Below are 21953 nucleotides of genomic sequence, written 5' to 3'. Positions count from 1 at the left end.
TTGTGACAGCCTAGCATATTATCATCCTGTCTCTTATACACATCTAGATGTGTATAAGAGACAGCCCATTAAATATCTTTATAATGAACAATGTTCCCCTGATTAGATTTTTTCGGGCTTTTGGTATGTTATTATTTGTATATTTCAGGAACGGATTCCGTAAAATATTTATGTTAAAATTACTTCTGTGTTCATTATAATTTTGTCTAAAGATTTACTAGTTCGACTATAAAGCTAAGTCAGCGTAAAACTGAAAAATACTCAGATTTTGGATTCATTTTTCAAATAGTTAACCCTCGTTAACCCTAAAATGACTTTAGATTATTATAATCCTTAATCATTTATTAATTAATATCTGTTAAAATTAGAATTGGTGAATTTTGGCCAATTTATCAAAATTGAAGTTGAAATATACTATACTTTTATAGGTCATGTAAATGTTCCATTAAATTCGAAACTTTTCTTGGTGGAAAATATTAATATGTTTGATATTTTATGAGAGATAAATGTATCAGCTTCAAAATAGAAAAGATTGCGCAGCCATACTGATTGACAGTATGTAGTGCGCATTGAGAAAAGAAGGTGCTCTCCATTTCGTCATGTTCAATTTTTTGGTCAACTATGCCTGCTGAAAATTTGATGGCGGGGAACACACGGGACTTCAAAGGCATCGCGCAAACGTTCTTTACGCACTGCGGCAACTTTGATCTTGGTTTATTTGCATAGCGCTGCGTGCGCGTAGTTTTGCCGAGTGATCTCCTTCTCAATAATACCTCCATGGTTACAGGTAGAGCACCGCACAGCAGATAGCACTGCTAGACCTCAGCTATAGAAACAGTAGACAACATACACTGTGTGACCTTGCTAATTACTGTAATTACTGTACTGTATATGTAAACACTGAAATAGCTTTTTAAAACTTAGACTTGTTTTTAATATAAACATTTCATGTTTTTTCCATTTTAAAATATTTGTGCTCGTTAGTAATTTAGTTTTACCATTGATTTAATCCATGATGATAACTACGTAGAGCTTAATGCTAAGCCTCTGAAAGTCCCCAAGTGGTAGTTGCCAAGTTATCGCAAATTTCCATTTCAAATTTTGTGAAAATGGTCTATATATTTACAGTGTAAATGAAGAAATACCAGTCCTTGTTTAGCCTCACTGTGAGATGATATTTATATATTATATACTATACATAAATAATATATATTTATTAAACAAATGATGTTATAAACACACACTGTATATATACAAGTACCTCTTTGCCGTTGATTGTGAAGTAAACTGTTCGGGTTTCTTCATCTTTTGCATCTTCAGGAAACTTCACACCACATCCTACTTTGTCTCCTTTCTTACATGCCTCATACTGAGTTGCCTCTCCCTTATAATGACTAAAATAAGATACAGATATTTAATGCTCTCACTGAGCTTTGCTGCCCTCAAGTTAGACAAGTTTCCACAGAGTTACTTTTGGTTTTCAGGTACTTGCAAGAATTAGCACTGGGTCTGCGCAAGAAATAAACTGTAATACTGTGTCTATTGAATAAGATATAAAGGAAATGAATATTCTACTTACACTGAGGAATCAGTGACATTGTAGCCTAGCGATTTGTCATCAGATCCTAATGCTGTTCCTGGCTTTTGATCAGGTGGGGACAAACCAACACAAATTGATGGCACTTTCAATGGATTTGACAACTCAACCTAAAGAAAATCATAAAATACAAAAATAAAAAAGGACATTTCATGTGTAACTGTTATCTCTCTGGGGAACATGTATAAAAAACTTTAAAATGCAGGAAATTTAATAAGAAACATGCTTATACAATGCAGTGATAAACACAATTTTTATATGCTTTTATTTCTTTTTTTTAAGGGGGGGTTTTATGATACAAAAATGTACATAAATATTATGGTATGCTTTATTTATAAAGTAATAATCTACACTACTTTAATACTTACTGTATTTTGAGTTTTAATTCTATATTCTATATATTGGAGCTTAACACATTATTATTTAAGCGACACTTTTGTTTTTACTTTGTTTAAGTAAACTTACTGTATGTTTTAAAGATCGTCAGAGGAGTTCGGGAAAAAAAAAAATAAATAAATTCTGTTTTCTATTTAGCAAATGCTTTTGTCAAAACTGTCCAGGCAGAGCAGAAAATAAAAATAAAATGTTATTGTTAAATGTACAGTGTAGTAACAGAAGTGAATCCATATATATATCTGAAAGGGAAATTTTTGTTTTTTAAGATGCCCAGAAATAAACTTCCAGGCATTTTGGGTGATCAATAATTTCTTTTTCTTTCTGTTTTTTTACATTCCAAAAGGGGACCCCACCCCAATCCACCTCTAAGTAATGGGATTGAGAAATGCTATTAATTAAGGATGGAATATAGATACTATCTTATTTTTGACTTTCATTTATCTGAAATTCCTACTTTTTGTGGCAATTGGTTTTCTAACTGGTCAAATATACTATTATATTTCTATTTGAAATCATCATTATTGGCAGACAGAGGTTTCGCTAAACAGGTATAAAAAAATGGTTGCCTTAGCTGTGCTTACCTCAAAGTAGCTATTCCCTGAAGAGACGGGCATACCATCTACAAAAAGCCCTTCTCCCTTACTTAGCAGTGTGTTTTCTACACGCAGGACACCATAATACCGTGGCCTATTGGCTTCACGGTCCATGAAGCGTCCCATCATCCTTGCCCTGGATAAGTGCTCGTACTGCAGTCCAAAATTCATGCCCCTTCTTTCTCTATCCATTATCTATTAGGAAACTGCCTCTACAACTTTGTGTCTGTCTATCAGCATCCTCCAGACCTCAAATTGGCATGTTAAAAGGTATGAAGAAGAGGTCCTAAAAAAAAATATGCATATATCATTGACTAAACCAATAGTAATAGTTCTGCAGTGATGAACCAATGAGAATGATTTCAGAGTTTGATGAGAACAAAGTACGAATCATTGTTTTGATAGAGTTTTTTTTGTGTTAGTGTAGTCTGGATTTTGTTTAGGGCTGGAGTGTGATTCGGAACTTCTTTATTTCTGAATAAATCATCAACCAATCAGTTAAATTTTGCTTTATGTTACTTCTTTGATGTCCTGTTATATTATACTTTGACAAAGGTGCTGTAGAGTGTGTTGTATAGGCCTAGCCTAATTTACCCATCATCAAAATTCATTCTTGAAAGTTATTTATTACACACTTCTGAATATGGACCAGCAGCAGTCTATATTTACTTCCAATAATCTGGACGAACCTCATAGTACACTATATGAATCAGGTTGATGTAGAAGTAGAAACCGGAAACTGATTACACATTCCTAGCTACTACTAGCCTAGCTACTGTAGCTTAGCCTTAGAAGTATTCTACTTACTACTAGGCCTTACCTAGCTGGGCCTAACAACTTATATAAAGATTAGGAAGGCCTGGCTCTTGAGGGCCTTAGCCACCATTGGGCTACTAATAATACTGCCTATGGCTAGGCCTAGCCTAGGGCCTCCTACTACCTAGGCCCGAGGCCTAGCTAGCCTACTTTAGGCCTACAGGCTACTCAGGGCCCGGCCCTACTACTGTCTCAGTTCAAGTGGTATGGCCTAGGCCTAGCCTAGATGCTCTTTTGGACTAAACTTATATAAATAAAGCACGATGAAATGAAATAATGTCTAAAAGAATAACCCAAATTTACGTTTTGCTGCCCTCCACCACAGACACAATAAATATTTAAAGTTTAATTTCTATTTTCAACACCACACAACCCGACTAGCCTAGGCTACTTCTTCTCGCTACTTGCCTCGCTCTCTTCTCTCCCTCTTTTGCGATTCCGATAAAAGATGTTCAGGTACCAGAGATCCGGCACGACATTTATTAATAGAGAGGAACTTCAGCACTTCTTCATTTACATTCGATTCGAACATACCAGACACAGCGGTATCAACAATAAATAAAAAATAATGGATAAATTATGTACTTAACCGTGTAAACTTATTAAAATAAATATTCATTTGAAATACTGTACCCGGTCCTAAAGCCCTTCATTAGCTTTCTGGCAACTAATTTATGTCAAAGTTGATTATGCTAATTATTGGTCGCCTTGTGAACAACAAACGCCCAGCTCATTTATTTCTGTATCAAAATGGGGTGCTTGTTTTCAAAACCAAATGTTGAAGGAAAGGAGGAACAAAATGAACAAGAATTTAGTTGGTAAGCATAATAGAAAGTTATTGCATTGTTTTAATAATAATATGGCTTTACGGTAGCCTAGAGGAGGCAGGAAAGGATCTTATTTAATTCTAATACTTCTAATGCTGCAGCGGATCCGAGCTCAAGTCTAGGCCTAGGCCTAGTAGGCTAGGCTAGGCCTAGCTAGGCCTAGCACTGCTGTAGAAAGAAGCAGGACTCATGCCTAACTAGGCCTATTCCCTGGACGACGTCGCTCATGTTGTAGGGAGCCACCTGTCACTAGCAGCAGCAGGATTGGCCTACTACTATATACCAGCCTATATAGCGAAATCAGTACAAAATGGCAATTAGTGCCTAGGCTACAGTAGGTAACCAGAAAACAAAACAGCAATAAGTCAAAAAGGCAATCTCCAAAAAACACTTAAATTTTAGCCACTTTTCCATTTCTGTTCCGATATAAGTCAGGAGAAATTTCGCCAATTCAAGCGATGTGAAACTGATGCTGGTGGAAGTACATTATTAAGTGCAAGCCTACAGCAAGAATCATGCCACCAGCTGAAGACCCAAGACCTTCAACTCCACCGCAACCACTACAATTGATTGCCTATAGCTCAATTACCATTGTCAGCTGGCATGCAGTCACTAAAGCAATGGAATGTCAAGTTAACACCAAGGAAAATAGAACTGCATAGAAGGAATGACAACTTAAGTCAAAGAATCAAACATTTAAATGAAACATTAAAAGAAACCATACATAGGAAGATGTTTGCTTAGTGCAAAACAAGTAAAAAACAAATATGTAGCAGCAGGAAGTGAAAAGATTAAAGTCAAGACTGGAGAAAGAAAAGGAAAAGGTTAAAGTTTATGTTAGAATCTGAACAGCTATTGCTAGGCTTTGATGCGACCACACAGGAGAGGGTACACGTCATGGTGTTAAGTCAGCTCGAAAGATGACAGCAAGGTCATTGCTTTTGGTGAATTGGCAGGTGGGACCCATGTAGACTATCAAGTGCAGATAGACGACAGCATCACCAACATGGCAAAAGTTTACTGCCAAGTACACGAAAAATCTCCACTTGAAATCCGTTGTCAATTGATCAGTAAAATCATCAATCATGTGCAACCAAGCAGCTGTAAACCATGCCACCTTTCAGTTGCTCGAGAAAAAATGATAAAAGTGGTAATGAAGCCGTGTTAGTCTAAACAATATACAAAGAACATAGTCAATGCCAGCTTCATCATGAAGCTGGCATTGACTGCCAGCGAAAGCTTGTGTTAAATAAATAACATCTAGCTGGAATTGACTGCCAGCGAAAGCTTGCATTAAATAAATAACATCTAAGTTAGTCTCAGAATGCTGCAATTTAATTTTCTTTGAGAAAGAATGGAAGACAAAACTGACTGAAGCTAAATTGTCACCTCCACCCTCTGGAATTGATTGCCAAAGACTGTAATACAGCCTTAACAAATATTGAAAAATAAACAGGAAATCAGCTGAAAGACCTTTACAGGCATGGTTGTATCGGCCAACGTCTTGTCAACAAACAAGATCAGGTACTTGGATTGTGGAAGGGTGATCCCAGAGAATTTAAGAATGTTTTGAAAGGAGGAGGCACCACAAGGGTTTTTATACAAAGGTACCATGGCAATAGACTTCATACTTTATCCTGTTCCATATTGCTTAGAGATTTTTCACCGAGTAAAAGTTTATCACCAAGCTTTTCAAAGGCAATTTGAGTTGTCCAACCACATGCCAAGCTATGAACATTCTTATCTCAGTGAATATGGTAAAAGCGAATTGCAAGTCCTTGGATAGATTTGGAAATCAGTCTCTTCTCCTTGGGACCAGGTTTTATGTCGAAAAGGGTACTGAATTACTGTAAGCCACCTTGAAGCATATACCATCATAAAGTCAGTGGAAGAAGAAGTCAAGAAGTATGAAGGCAATCCAACATTACATTATCCACCCCAATTGCTTTGGAGTTATGCATTACTTGATGACGTCAAGCCCCTTTAAGTGCCACCAAGCAATAAAAAGTTATTCTTAGCAATGATGGGGAAATGAGCTGCTATAGTAGTATGAGCTGCTATACCAAGTCATATCTTAGATGGTAAGTATGCTACTCTGGAGTATGTCAAAAGAGCTGGAGCACAAGACATCATCTGCTTGACTTCATAACATCGAGGGTGAACAGATGATGGGTACCATATGCTCCATTTTTGGAGGCTTCAGTGTGGCGCTTATTCGAGAGCAGCAGTTATTTAAGAGCGGCGCTTTACAAGAAAAAATGGCGTGGTGCTTTCGATGCCTGTTCTCATGTTACATATCTTACATATTCTCGCAGTTCGGTAGGCCTAGGTCCTAGTCATCATAAATAAATGTTTTAAGATATGCTTGTATCTTCATTGTGTAATTTATTCAAATAACACTGTCTACATTATATTGGGGAATTCCACGGTAACTGACATTACATTTCATCCTTTATATTCACATTGTTACTCACTTTATATTAAAAATAGGGAAGACCTACTTAATTTCTTCTTGCTAGAAGGGAGTGAAATACAGGAATACCAATTTAAACTTTTTACCAATTGAGGTACAGATTTAGTGAACGAAATGAGTGCAGTAACTTATGTTACATAATTTAGATGCGCAAAAACTAGGAATTAAAAAAAATTCCAATATCTTACAGTATGTCCGAGAGACAGACAAAACTTGAGTTGTATATGCCATGGAATACTGTGTTAGTATACTAGAAGTACATGGGTAATGATTATAAATTTATCAACATTTAATTTATCAACAGAAGCGTAGAGTCGTAACATGGGCCATTTTTGCTAAGAATGTCCAGATCAGGTAAAATTTCTCCATTAACCTCATGTATATGAGAAAATCCCTTTTTGTAATCTCATCTGCAAAATACAGTTTATATTATGTTCGTAATAGTAATTGTTTTGCTTCACCAAGTCAAGATACAATGTTTTTATCTTTTAATTAATTATCATGTTCATGTTCTACTGTAAGCATCATTATAATGGATGCCAATTTTCAATTTTGTATGTTATTATTGTCGTACACAACCTAAAGTTTGAAAATTGTTCATAAATATTCCTATATTTCAGTGCAGTCCCCTAGAGCAAATTGCAGTTAATAAAATCATATTTTTCAGACACATTCTTTGATAATCAGTGGTGGACTCAAGAGGGGCCCCCCCCCCCAATAATTTCAACATTATTTTTTTTAAACATTGAGAAAAAATTAAATTATTCAAATTTAAGTCTGAGAATGTCATTTCCGGCCATCTAGAGTTGCCATAAATTTTCTTACCTCCGCCCCACAATGGTGGTGCTAAGATGGTATTGATCCCCATCTGTAACAATCCTTCCCCGGGCCTCCTTTGTTTTGAATTCCTGGATCCGCCATTGAATACTGATATTCATTCACAAAGTTGTCGACGTAAAGTGTAATTTGCTAATCAATGTCATTCCTCAGGGACAAGAGAAAAAGCGTAGACCCAAATGACTTCATTATTGATAAGAGGAATGGGGAAACAATTGTGAAATTGCCTGGTACAGTCGATGGGCAGCAGTTTATGATAATGAATTGTGAGGTAAGCTTAGTAACTATTGTTCTATCATATATTTACAAACTTATGCCTGCAAATTCTTATTTTATTTTTGTAAACATTTTATTTTTTAGAGTAATTTCTGTAGTTGTTTAGGTACTGCTTTGTTTTAGCGTATCACAGCCTTGATTTGACAAATACCACATGCAAAACTTTTGCCATTGATTCTAAATTCCAAATGTTTTTTTTGGTCGTTTTAATATTTAATTGGGAACATGTGACTTAATTCCTGGAACTTGTCGATTTTTGTATTGATAGTCAACAGTGAATCAGGGGTGAATAGGATGATATTTGCTGGGGAACATAAAGTACCAATTCACCTGCCGTACGAGCCGGAGGGTTGGGTGTTTTCAATAACGAATATCACTGTCCTGTAGGTGACAATTCCTTACAAAAAAAAAAATACACACATGATGCTTAAACTAAATCTTAATATATGGGGTTAAGGAGTGGAGTTGTTTTGGTTGTTGAGAAAAAATTCTGCAGCATTGACAGGATTTGAACCCAGGACCCTGTGAGTGGAAGGCAAGCACCTTAATCACCAATTCTTTCAACTCCGCTCCTAATCCTATTAAGCTCCATAGTTTTAGCCATCTCGTAGCTAAATGATTTTACACTGAAGTGGTTAAATATTTATTGACTATTACCATACCTGGAGGGTACATAACCACTGTTTGATCCGCCACTGAGAATATTTTACTGGTGAGATGATTATATATTTTCTTAATAATGTCAATGCCAATGTAGTTTATGTTTTTTTTCTCTTTATTTTTCAGAGTTCTAATATTTATATTTTTAATCATCTCAACACAATTACTGTTGACAAATGCACAAACTGCAAAATATTCTTAGGACCCGTCAAGGGCAGGTAAGTTGTGGTCTGCATTTTAATTCTTGTAACAGGTCAGACATAAAGTTAAAAACTTGGTGTAATATGGCATATCAGCTTTATAACTGCATCTTGAACACAAAGTCTGATTTATTCACAAACTCTGCCCTTTCCTAAGGGTCACTTTAGTCCCAATCAACCGATAAGTGAGCTTTTGTCTGTCCACATCAGAGGTAAAACGGGCCACACTACACCAGAATAACCTCATACTTATCGCACTACTAGGTTGCTATGGCTTTTTTTAAGATGCACACAAGCCATCTATTGGCACTGGCCCTAAAGTTTGTGAGTCCTTTTCCAAAAAGTCTAAGTATTGGCAACTGAAACCATGAGTAAAGATTGACATTCCAATCCCAACACATGCCAATTATAACTTGCATGTAAATTGCTGTAGATAATTACCATAAGGCTCAACCATTATTGTAATTTATGAACACCCGTTTGGTTTTCCTCTGACATTCTCACATACTGTATGGCTGAAAAATGTTTGACTTTAACAGTGATTTGAAGAGAACTGTTGTTTCAACATGGTATGTGGCCGTGGTATCACAGACAATTTCACCTAATTATTTATTAATATAATTTTGCCACCAAAAAATTTTTGTATCGGATTTTATTAGTCAAAATACTGTACTATTTATACTCAAAATTAGTCTTTGTTACGAATATCACTGTCCTGTAGGTGACAATTCCTTACAACAACAAAAATACACACATGATGCTTAAACTAAATCTTAATATATAGGGTTTAAGGAGTGGAGTTGTTTTGGTTTTTTTTTGGAAAAAATTCTGCAGCATTGACAGGATTTGAACCCAGGACCCTGTGAGTGGAAGGCAAGCACCTTAACCACCAATTCTTTCAACTCCGCTCCTAATCCTATTAAGCTCCATAGTTTTAGCCATCTCATAGCTAAATGATTTTACACAGAAGTGGTTAAATATTTATTGACTATTACTGTACCATACCTGGAGGGTACGTGACCACTGTTCGATCCGCCACTGAGAATATTTTACTGGTGAGATGATTATATATTTTCTTAATAATGTCAATGCCAATGTAGTTTATGTTTTTTTTCTCTTTATTTTTCAGAGTTCTAATATTTATATTTTTAATCATCTCAACACAATTACTGTTGACAAATGCACAAACTGCAAAATATTCTTAGGACCTGTCAAGGGCAGGTAAGTTGTGGTCTGCATTTTAATTCTTGTAGTATAACAGGTAAATGACAGACATAGTTAAAAACTTGGTGTAATATGGCTTATGTATCAGCTTTATAACTGCATCTTGAAAAAGTCTGATTTATTCACAAACTCTATCCTTTTCTAACGGTCACTTTAGTCCCAATCAACTAATAGGTGAGCTTTTGGCTGTCCACAACAGATGTAAAACGGGCCACACTACACCAGAATAACCTCATACTTATTGCACTACTAGGTTGCTATGGCTTTTTTTAAGATGCACACTAAGCCATCTATCGGCACTGGCCCTGACGTTTGTGAGTCCTTTTCCAAAAAGTCTTAGTATTGGCAACTGAAACCATGAGTAAAGATTGACATATTCCAATCCCAACACATGCCAATTATAACTTGCAGGTAAATTGCTGTAGATAATTACCATAGGCTCAACCATTATTGTAATTTATGAACACCCGTTTGGTTTACCTCTGACATTCTCACATACTGTATGGCTGAAAAATGTTTGACTTTAACAGTGATTTGACGAGAACTGTTATTTCAACATGGTATGTGGCCGTGGTATCACGGACAATTTCACCTAATTATTTATTAATATAATTTTGCCACCACAAATTTTTGTATCGGATTTTATTAGTCAAAATACTGTACTATTTATACTCAAAATTAGTCTTTGTTAAAAAAAATTTTTAAATCACTCAAGTCACATTGATTTGTTTCTTAATTCTTAATGTATCGTTTCTTTTTAAAGTTTTTAATACATGTCAAAAGAATTAAGTGAATAATATTAATAATAGTTTACATTTTTATTATATGCCTATTTGGTGACAGTATTTTAGTGTGCCTTTTAGTGTCTACTAGTATTTTTTTCTTGGTATATTGTCAACAAATATCATATTATCAAAATTTTAAAGCAATTTTCATGAGCATGCTTCGTATGTTTTTCTCGTTATGTAAAAAGTGATGGTATTCTCAAACTGAGTGTAAATGTAATTTAACCATTTTGAAAATATGATTATAATGACATGCATCGATAGAGCAAAATCAGACTTTAATAGACTGCAGGTGAGAAATAACTGTCATCCAACATCTCTCGTTTCCCTTCTTATATTATGTTACTGGAATTTGAGGATAGTACATCCCTTAATTTGTATCATGGTGGTATTGTTTATACCTTCATAGTATAAACAGTGGTTTAACGATTATTATCATTAAACATTATTATCATCATGCTTATATCATCTTCATCGTCATTGCCATACTCATTGTCATCATTATTAATGTACAGTATTATTGAATTTGTTATTGTTCAGTGATAGTATCCTTAATTTGTATCATGTGGTATTATTTATACCGTCATAGTATAAACAGTGGTTTAACGATTATCATCATTCTTATCATCTTCATCGTCATCAGCATACTCATCATTATTAACGTACAGTATTATTGAATTTGTTATTGCTAATATTATTTCTGCATTATTAATAAGATACTGTAAGATAAGATATATTTATTCGTCCAATTTGTAACATCAGAAAATTGCTTTCCTTTGGCATAGAAAACAGTAAAAATAGTAATAAATAGTATAGTATAGTAATAGGGTTTATCATACTCATGTGTTTATGATAAGGCCAGCTGTTAATATTAAATTCTTTTTGTGCAGTGTATTTTTGAGGAACTGTGAGAACTGCCAATGTGTGATAGCCTGTCAGCAGTTTCGCACAAGAGACTGCAAAAAGGTTGACACATTCCTGCATTGCGAAACACAGCCTATAATAGAATCCTCAACCAGAATGCGGTTTGGCTGTTTCCAGTACTATTATGAGCAACTTGCAGGTATGTCAGATGGTCAAATAAGATAGGTGGCGCTATTCAAATTAATTTAAACAGTTAATTATATACATGATCATGATCGCATAATATTGAAAAGTCTAATCAGATAATAAGAGCTCATAAACTTTTTCTAATAGAATAAATGAAAAGTGACAATAAATGGAAATAATGATTGATGATGAAATGATCATGATTATGTTGAAAGGATGATGTTTTTAAGCAAAATCTCTGTTTCTGTAACATAGTTAATTGCCTTTGTTTTTGTTTTTTCATATTCTGTGTTAAGAGAAGCTGAATAAATACTACATTACATAACATTAAAAATGTTTGAGGACATTGCGGTTGAGTAGGTTACTGTCAAGGAGTGATAGGTAGTAATTATTTTAGTGCAGTTTCTCAGCAGATAATTCAATTTATAATTAACGTCTTTTTTGTAATTATTATTGTGTTAATATTGTTATTATTAATTATTATAAAAAAAATATGCAGCTTATAAAAATAGTTAAACTAATAACAAGTATAATAATACAGTAGTTTTAATTCATTCATTTATTTCAGATTTTAATATTCATAGAAGATAGGATTACAAAAATAACCTTTACTGATGAAGTTTGTATGCATAAACAATGTAATTATTAACAAAATCGTACAACTTTCCGTACACTACGTATAAAAATAGAGGAGAATGATGGTCAGAGCAATCTCACCGAAACGTTGAGACAACCAACCGGTGGTTTTATCGCAAAAATAATATTGTGCTGAAAGTTTATGATTTTCTTTTAATTTAAATTTGCCATGCAAACCAGAAATATAATGTAATAATTATTGGCACTAGAGAAATAAGCTAATTATAATATGAAAGCTATATATTGTATTATGAAAAATATAACACAATATGGTGTGAAGTTATATGATTGCTATTCTTTCTAAATAAACCAGTTATTATGGTTTATTTACAAAGAATAACAATAATATTACACAAATTGAAACCAGATGAAATTATTTGATCATGGTGTGAAGTTTTTTTCTTGGTAGTTAAGATGCTTGCCTTCTAATCCCAGGGTCCTGGGTTCAATTCCTGTAACAGCAGGACTTTTTTTCTCAACTAAAATCAACTCCACTTCCTAAAGCCTAATATTAATAAATAATAATTAATAAATAATGATAATAATAAATTAATTAATTAATATTTATAATGCATCGTCCATCCTGTAATTGGTTAGGTATTTGCTGTTGGATGTTGAATGAAATAGAAAAAAAAGTATAATAAACTTTTATTGTTATATTTATCATAGTTTTAATTTGTATTCTGATATTCATATCATTTTAAATTTGTAGTTAAAACCATCATAAATATTAAATAATAATAATAATAATAATAATGTTACCATGATGAATAGATAAATGATAGCCTCCTTGGTGATGTCAGGATTGTTATGTAAGAATAGTCTGTGTAGTCTAGTTTAACTTCATTGTTTTTTTATGGTAATTATGATATTTGGTACCCACAGCTCAATTCCGAGGAGCCGGTATAAGTCCATTCAATACGAATTGGAGCAATATTCATGATTTCACACCTGTTCCAGAAGAACAAAATTGGTCATTATTACCCCAGGTAAAACTTTAATGTTTTGTAATAATAATATCCTCTATTAATAATAAATTAAAACCAAAATCTCATTCACACATTGATGATGACTCCCAGAAGTTGAGATTGTGCAAGTGTATACATACCTGTTGTGAGCTATCGTAATATAATTTATAGAATAAATAAGAATTAATATTGATTGATTTTTTCTTTGTATAAAAAGTTGGTAAAGGAAGGAGAATAACCCATAACTTGCAGCATCATTGTGCTGAATTACGTATGAGCGTGGTCTGTGACTACTGTAACAGCTGTAGAGAGACACTTAGTTCACATCATTCCACAACATAGGCTGAAATTAACCATAGCATCGGGATCCCCACTAATCTTCGGAAAGGTGCAATGGGTCCTTCAAATTGCACACAAGTCAGATTCATACTCTTCACCTCCCATTTTTCAGTCTTTATCCGGGAAGTCTTGGTTCTACTAAGCGAACCCTGGGCGAGGAGCGGCTCAAACGATGTAAAGGCTGTAGCTAGTAGAACCTTTGCATTACTAATCAACCCGTCGCATCTGCAATATTTTTATTTTTCTCTGTGAAGAACTGTGTATAATATTCTAACTTTGATTATCAGGATGCTAAGGTGATGGACTATGTGCCAATTCCAGCAGTGGAAGATGTGAAGTCAATGGACATATCCATGGATCATGCTAAGAGCACTGTACCAATTAGTACAGGATCACAGAACAAGACAGGCACAGAGGTAAGTTGAGGAATTGAACTTTATGGTGCTCATAATATACACTTATACAGTACTCTTATAACAAACTAGTTTAATTCTAAGCTTGCAAAATTATTGTATAACATTCACTACCATACAATTGCACCTTGAATAGATTGCTTTATTTTCTGGCCACAAAATATTTTAGCCTACATCTTTTTCACTGATAATGGTAGCAATAATAATAATAATTATTATTATTATTAATGTATTTAGTGAATGAAACATTTCAGTTTTTTCTATATAATGCTAAAACTATATACATTTGCATCATTATTGTATTTGGTTCAGAAAATATTTCAGTGTTTCCTATTATAGAATGGCAAAATTTACATGTTTAGGTTGCCATATTTGACCAACTATTTAGAGATCAAAGGCTAATAATCAAACTATGCTAGCAGCTAAATAAATACTGTACATACAAAGCTTTTTTTCACAACAAAAAACAATTCTACTTCAAGTGTCTGTATTATTAATTTTTCTGAATAGAAAGCATTAAAATAATTTTTTTTGTTTTTGAATATTTTAATAGGAATGTCTTGTAGCATTCTTCAGGTGTGATGATATTGATGCTACAGTTCTCCAATTCCTCGATGAAGCCAGACAAGAGGTAAGCTAAAAACAATGATACTCTGGTTTATTACATGGTTTATCAACAATGATTCATTGATTGATTGATTGATTGATTGATTCATTCAGTATGAAAAAGTCAGGCCCAAATCATTACAGGAAAGAAGGAAAAGTCACATTGGTTGTGTTTGTATATATCTCTGTATCATTTGAGAGTAAAGTAATGTTATAATAATGAGAAAAATATTTTTTTTTTTTCAGCCATCATTTGACCTTATTCAGACAAAGGAAGTGACCATTCAGCCATCAGAAGTTGCTACCTTATTCGGACAAAATCCTAAATATGAGGATGCTTGTAAAAAAGGTAAAGTTAACAAATTGGGTGGCTGCGGTTTTCGTCATACTGGTGACTATTAGTAAGCCTGCCTGTCATTATGATCATTGGTTTCCCTCCAGGCAGGATCCAAAATATCACTAGCCAAGTTGGAAATCATTGTGTGAGGCTGAGCACTCATTACATCATACAGCAATCGTACAACAGTCGTACTACGAATCCAACTGTACTCCCTGTGAGCTTTTAATACTATGTTTACAGTCCAAAGATGAGAGCAACTTAGCTCATTCAGCTACACTGATAGAAGCTACTGTGTCTGCACTAAACTGTAGGGATCTAGGTCTCCAGTTCAATTCCCATCGCTGCCTCTCATTGTGTTTCAGCTGAAGGGCTGAAATGCAAGTTACGATAGCACATCGTCTTTCGGATGAGTCAATCACCTTGTTTTAAATGTACTGTATATTATATTTTAATCATACTGCTTATTGTAGAAGTGGACCATAGTGTAATGATCAATACGTTTCTCTGCATTTGCATTCGTTGCGAGAATGAAAATGGTTGTTGGTTGTATGCACGCTGACATTCAGAAGAAAATAAACATGTCCTCATCTGCCTTTTTACACTGGCATTACTTCAAGATACATGATGTTCAATAGTTTTAATCAGCAAAACATTTTACTTTTCAGCAAAATATTTTGATATAAATTTCTTAACAATATGGTGATCTTGTCTTGTGTTTTGCTTTAAAAAAAATCCAAATATATTTTTTAGCATATCTAACTTTTAATGGATATTCTATATAATGAATTTTTTTTGTAAGTTTCTATTTTTTATGTATACTGTATAGCAGATGTGAACATTTTAAATGGATATTGTTTGTGCTTTATAAAAAAAACAGTTATTATTATTACTATGTATCCCGAAAATAATGATGAATGTAATTTTGATGTTATAGATACTTTTAATTCTAAATTTAGCAATATTGCTTCTTCTATTAGTATTTTTCATATGAATTCTCGAAGTTTGGTTAATCATTATAATGAAATAATAGACTTCCTATGTACGCTGGATCATAATTTCTCTGCTTTATGTTTCTCTGAAACCTTTTGTAACAATAATAAAACTGTTTTTTCTTTTTACGACATACCAGGTTATTCACTCTTGCACTCTTCTAGAACCCTGAGAACGGGAGGTGGTGTTGCCATATATCTAGACCAGAATTTACAATACACAGTTCGTAATGATCTTTCTAATTTAATCTCTACAACTGCTGAATCTATTTTTATTGAAATAAAGGCCGAATATTATATTAGGAACAGTCTATAGAGTACTGGACTTATCATTCTTACTTTTAATTCTGATATATCATTTCTTCTAGATGTAATAAATAATGAAAATAAAATAACCTATATTGCCAGAGACTTTAACATTGACTTACCTAAGTATAGTACACATAAGCAATCCTCTGAGTTTCTTGGTAATATGTTTAATTATAATTTATATCCCCTAATCCATAGACCTACTCGAATTACAACTAAAACTGCCACCCTTATCGATAATATATTTACTAACAACATGCAAACTAAAATATCTCCTGGCATTCTTTACTCTGACATATCATATCTGATCACTTTCCTATCTATTCTATTATTCATTCAAAGTTATCTCATTCTCTATCTAATAATAATATAAAATACTCTATGTCTAGGAAAATAAATGATTATACAATTTCCTCTCTAAGTAATAATCTTCCTTGTACTGTTGTATTCGAATGGAAAAAAAACCTTGGATAACTAATAGCATAATAAAATCTATAGACACAAGAAACAAGTTATACAAAAGATATATTAAATCAAAAAGGGAATCTGACAAAGATAAGTATATAACTTATAGAAGCAGGTTAACCAAAATATTAAAAACTTCTCGTAAAAAATATTATAATAATAAATTCAATTCATACAAGAATAATATGTTTAAAACCTGGCAAATAATTAATAGTGTTCTTGGTCGTAACAACAAACATAAAAGTTCCTCGTCATACTTCCTACATGATGGATCAAAAATTACAGACTCCCATACTATTGCTAAAAAACTAAATGACTATTTTGTAAACATCGAACCAGATATATTGCAGCAAAAATTAATATTCAAACTAATCAACATTTCTCTTGCTTTCTTAACCCACCTCTTCTTGATTCGTTTTTTTTTATACCCACTGAATACGAAATTATAGAAATTATCCAGAGCTTAAAAATTAATAAGAGTCCTGGAAATGATGAAATATCAAACAATGTTGTCAAACGTATATCCAATCAAATCTCAAAACCTTTATGTTATATCTTTAATCTTTGCTTTGGAATTCCCTGATGCCCTAAAAATTGCCAAGGTAGTTCCTACTTATAAAAAAGGTGATCCTCATTTGTTTACTAATTACAGACCTATTTCTTTATTACCTTGTTTCGCCAAAATCCTGCGCCTAATTTACAACAGATTGCTTGGGTTTTTAGGTAAGCAAAATATTATTCATAATCGCCAATGTGGTTTTAGAAAATTCTTTTCAACTGATTTTGCAATTATTGATATATATGACAAAATTACCAAAGCCATTGGTAATAATTATTTTACAGCTGGTATTTTTCTTGATCTGAGCAAGGCCTTTGACACTATTGATCATAGAATTTTACTAAACAAACTTGAACGTTATGGTGTCAGAGGCCTTGCTCTCAATCTATTTAGAAGCTACCTTGGCAATCGACAACAATTTGTTTCAGTTGACTCTTATAATTCTCCTCTTTCTAAAATCAACTGTGGTGTTCCACAGGGGTCAATACTTGGTCCTTTATTATTTCTAATTTATATTAATGATCTCCCAAATTGTTAATAGGTTTTGTTCTGTTTGCTGATGACACAAATCTTTTCTATTGAAACAAAAACTTACTAGAACTTTTTAATATTACTAACACTGAATTAAGCAAAGTATCCAATTGGTTTAAATTAGTTATCAGTTATCATTGAACATTAATAAAACTAATTTTATTCTTTTCAATCACAAAACAAAACATAATCATGTTTTAAAAATAGATAATAATATTATTAACCAGGTCAGTGAAACAAAATTTCTCGGTGTAACATTAGATTCCAAGCTTTCCTGGCAACCTCATCGTAACAAAATTTTTAATATTATTTCTAGAAATATTGGTGTCATGAAGTTAAAAAATGATTTTCCCCCACATGTACTTTTATCATAAACATACATACCTATGCCCCTGGACAAGTCTTGAGACCACAAGTATTGATAGCATTTTTAAATTACAAAAACGTGCTCTCAGGATTTGTTCAGGGTCAAGTCGTACTACACACACTAAACCTTTATTTTATAAATATAATACACTTAATATATTTGATCTAAACAGACTACAAACCTATAATTTTATGTATCGATTTATAAGTAATACACTCCCAATCCATATTACCCTATTATTCCCAACCCAACAGTCTGAAATTCATAACTATCCAACCAGGTTTTCAAAAAACAATATTACAACAGAAAAATGTATATCAGCATTTTATAATGGACCTAAGTTATGGAACTCCCTTGACCCCTTTTTTAAATCTTTACCCAGTTTTTCTTCTTTTAAACTTAATATCAAACGATATCTGGTCTCGATGTATGGTAATTAAGCCTTCTAACTTATGTATTAAAATATAAACCAGACTACCTGTTTATGTTTTCAGTTTTTGTATTTTACTTTTTTTTTTTAATGGTGGCCACATCTTAAAGTTTTCCTTAAACTTATTGTGGTCTCCATCCACATAGATTTTTTGAATATGTTTGATCATGTATATGTTTTTTTTTTGTTCATTATGTGGAAAATAAATAAATCAATCAATCAATCAATTTTACAGGACAAGTTATTGGTGTTGAATTCTGTGGCGAAAACACAGTTCAAAATGTCCGCAAACTTGCCGAGTCATACTCAAACAAAGCAGTCATCTTCGTGTCCAGTAACACTGAAAACTCTTCAACAGATGTGGAGAACTTCTTTAATTTTGCTGACATTCAAATGTCTGTCTGAAGTTGCTGCCGTCTAAATTGACCGGAATTTTCTCATTTGAAGTGGCCGAGAATTTGAAAACACATCTTAAGTGAAATGGCCAGCTGGTCATTAGTCTCTTATGTGACTGAAGCTTCATGGTCATCTGAAGCGATTGGCTCTTTGCCACCATCTAATGCAGCTGCCATCATTGAAAAATTTGCTGATATTATATTATATGGCAATCTGAGATAGCTCGCCATTTATTATCACCTTGTTAATTGTACAGTAAGTGTAGTGGTTTTGCCGATGTGTTAAGTTAGTCATTGAATTTATGAAATTGTATATTAATTGATATCCGTCAAAGTTTAGGGTTCTGTACAGTCAGTATTTATTTCTGAGGATTTTAATATTTTCCGATGGTTTTGAATGCACGTTTTAAGTTGTATTTCAGACTTTTTCTAATGCTGTGTTTTAAGATTTTATTAGTATATTGCTAGGCCTCCAAAAGGCTGAAGATGTTTGTTGCCTCATATATTTACTTTCTTCTTAGTGGCCCTACAAGTGTCTGGCCACATTGCTTCTGTCTTTTGGCAAAGCACTTACTCTACACATGTCTCTTTCAATGGAATCATGTTCTGTATAGAAATATTTAATACCAAAGATACTAGAAACACAAGATAGAAATCTCCACAGAAGAAAAATGTATCACCAAATTGCATCGTGGTAAACTATACTAACGTAAGTTTGTTTATATCCAGTCGCACACAGCGCCTCATTAAATGAGGCAGTGCATATGCCTGGATGTGGTCTGGGTATGAACTTACGCAAATTGCCATTAGTGGACACAGATGGGCGCTGCATACGTCTAGATCTGGTCTGGATCTGTGTAAATGATATGACGTATATCCGCTTGACTTTTGCTATGCGAGAGTTGTATCTCGTGTTTTTAGTATCTTTGTTAATACTGTACTTGTTATGTCGCTGCTTACTGTATATGAATGAATGTTATTGTATCCAGAGACCAGTGGTAATAATATGCCAATTTCAAATATATGGTGCCATACAAAATCTTTTATTGGTATTGCTACATAATTATTATCATTATTGTTATTAAGTTTTTAGAATACAGTATTAGAATTGTGGATTTGATTTGATTATTCTTAAAATAATGTTTTACTTTATTTGTAAAAGCTATGTTCATTGAGGATGGTAATACCACCAGTAAAAATTGTTGTTTATTAATTTACAGTTTGTATTACACTTATTTTTTTTTCTTTTTCTTTTTGTTTCCTTCACATCCAACAGTAAGTAGGTAGTGGTTTTGGTTGTGAGAAAAATTCCTGCTCTGACAGGAATTGAACCACCAACCTTTTTAACCAAAGAATTTTTGTTGTTGTTCAGTAGTAGTTCCTTTAATACGTTAATAATTTATAAGACTGTTAGAACATTATTGACATAATAATAAGTGACGTTTATAAATAGCATCTTATGTCAGTCAACCAGCCCCAGAGCGCATAGAAATCAATCATAATTATACAATATGTAATTTACAAAAAAGGTCATTAAATATAGTACTTGCAAAGAAAACATTGTAAATATAATGAAAGCATGATTTATCATAGTTCAATATTCTTCTATTTATGCAGATATTTTTAATATTAATATATGTAATATTAACAATATTAAATAATATGGTGAGCCGTACGTCACAAAAGCTTGTGACAATACAATTTTCAACTAGTCTATAAAGTGCTACCATTTTCTTATTGTTTGATTAACAATATTGTCATTAATATTAATGACATTAATATTAAGGTCAGCGACGTGGGCGCACATGAATATGGAATAATATTCAAATTTATCTTGTCAGTTCAATAAGTGTATGCAGCTTGTAAAGTATTCAACTTATCAATGGTGATTGGTATTGATTATAGTGAAGTGCTATTTTTTATCATTATTATTATTATTATTATTATTATTATTATTATTATTGTTATTATTATTATTATCATCTCTGACACATACACAACAATGACCTAGCCTATTAAAGTACACACATTAAGTAGAAAAAATATAGATGATGTATTAAAATGGTCAGTTGTTGATGATAATGTTTTAAATAGGATCCTCGAAAGTGTCTTTCAAATTTGCTTAACACAAGGTTTTGTACATTTCCCCTCCTTTCCCTATAATACCAATGGTTGTTTTTTTCTGTCAGCTTTGTTTAAGAGATACCGTCTGTCATGAGCTATAAAAAAAATGCAAATTCACTTCCATATTTACATTGCTTAATTTCTATTTTGAAGTGAAGTTATTAATTTACAATTACAAATTTAGATGAGAAAAAAACCGTTCTATGACAATGAAAACTAAATAAAAGCTTTCCGGTATTCTTTTACATATGAATTGACTGGTATAATCTGGGATAGTTGTAGTATAATGTCTGTAATTATATCAATGAAAAATATATTTCTTTGTTAATCTGTTCCTGGATTCAACATTTTTATTGCACATTTGAGTTGTCTAACTTTTATTTTATATTTTTTGGCAGGCAATTTATCTTTATACTTTTTAATTGTGTAAAATATTTCAGTATGGCTCAACAACCACTTGATAAAAAAAAATGTATTTAAAAATTGTGTAATTCTATATAAATTGATGTACTTTCAATTTTGTAAATGAATGTATCATTGTTACTCAATAAATGTTTAAATCCTTGATTCATATATCCACATTTTATTTATTTTTGCAATAAAAAACACCAGATTAACATTAAGGTGATAAATACGTACAGCAATACCGAGCGAGGAAATATTTGAACGAATTATTGTGCTAGAATGTGGTTATGATCAAATATATAATCCAATTGCATTAAGATATACTGTAATTAATAATGTTAAT

At 32.7% G+C, this 21953-nt stretch overlaps 2 protein-coding genes across 3 annotated transcripts in view; one reads left to right on the top strand and one right to left on the bottom strand.

Annotated features, from left to right (window-relative positions):
• The window catches only part of LOC117122648 (SPRY domain-containing protein 3-like), an 11625-nt gene extending 7684 nt beyond the window's left edge, over positions 1 to 3941 (bottom strand). Inside the window, exons 1-4 of one of the 2 annotated variants that reach the window (XM_033268336.1) lie at positions 3811 to 3941; positions 2575 to 2872; positions 1580 to 1707; positions 1262 to 1394 (exon numbers count right to left, since the gene is read on the bottom strand). In XM_033268336.1, the coding sequence (XP_033124227.1) occupies positions 1262 to 1394; positions 1580 to 1707; positions 2575 to 2778 (465 nt within the window). In that variant the 5' untranslated portion in view covers positions 2779 to 2872; positions 3811 to 3941. Of the gene's footprint in view, positions 1 to 1261; positions 1395 to 1579; positions 1708 to 2574; positions 2873 to 3705 lie in introns of both variants that reach the window. The other variant, XM_033268330.1, reaches the window with a different exon arrangement.
• A 97-nt stretch (positions 3942 to 4038) lies between these two features.
• Positions 4039 to 21773, top strand: LOC117122662 (protein XRP2-like). Its single transcript, XM_033268348.1, has 9 exons — positions 4039 to 4220; positions 7693 to 7810; positions 8602 to 8693; positions 11575 to 11747; positions 13256 to 13359; positions 13965 to 14093; positions 14644 to 14721; positions 14943 to 15045; positions 18922 to 21773. Exons 1-9 carry the CDS (start codon positions 4153 to 4155, stop codon positions 19089 to 19091), a joined length of 1035 nt encoding a protein of 344 aa, XP_033124239.1. The 5' UTR covers positions 4039 to 4152; the 3' UTR covers positions 19092 to 21773.
• Positions 21774 to 21953: the final 180 nt, after the last annotated feature.

Source organism: Anneissia japonica, unplaced genomic scaffold (genome assembly GCF_011630105.1).
Source record: "Anneissia japonica isolate Jap-2015-1 unplaced genomic scaffold, ASM1163010v1 scaffold3032_len512176_cov184, whole genome shotgun sequence".
NCBI lineage: Eukaryota > Metazoa > Echinodermata > Crinoidea > Comatulida > Comatulidae > Anneissia > Anneissia japonica.
The sequence above is the reverse complement of the archived record's forward strand: the minus strand, read 5'-3'. Positions and strand labels throughout refer to the sequence as shown.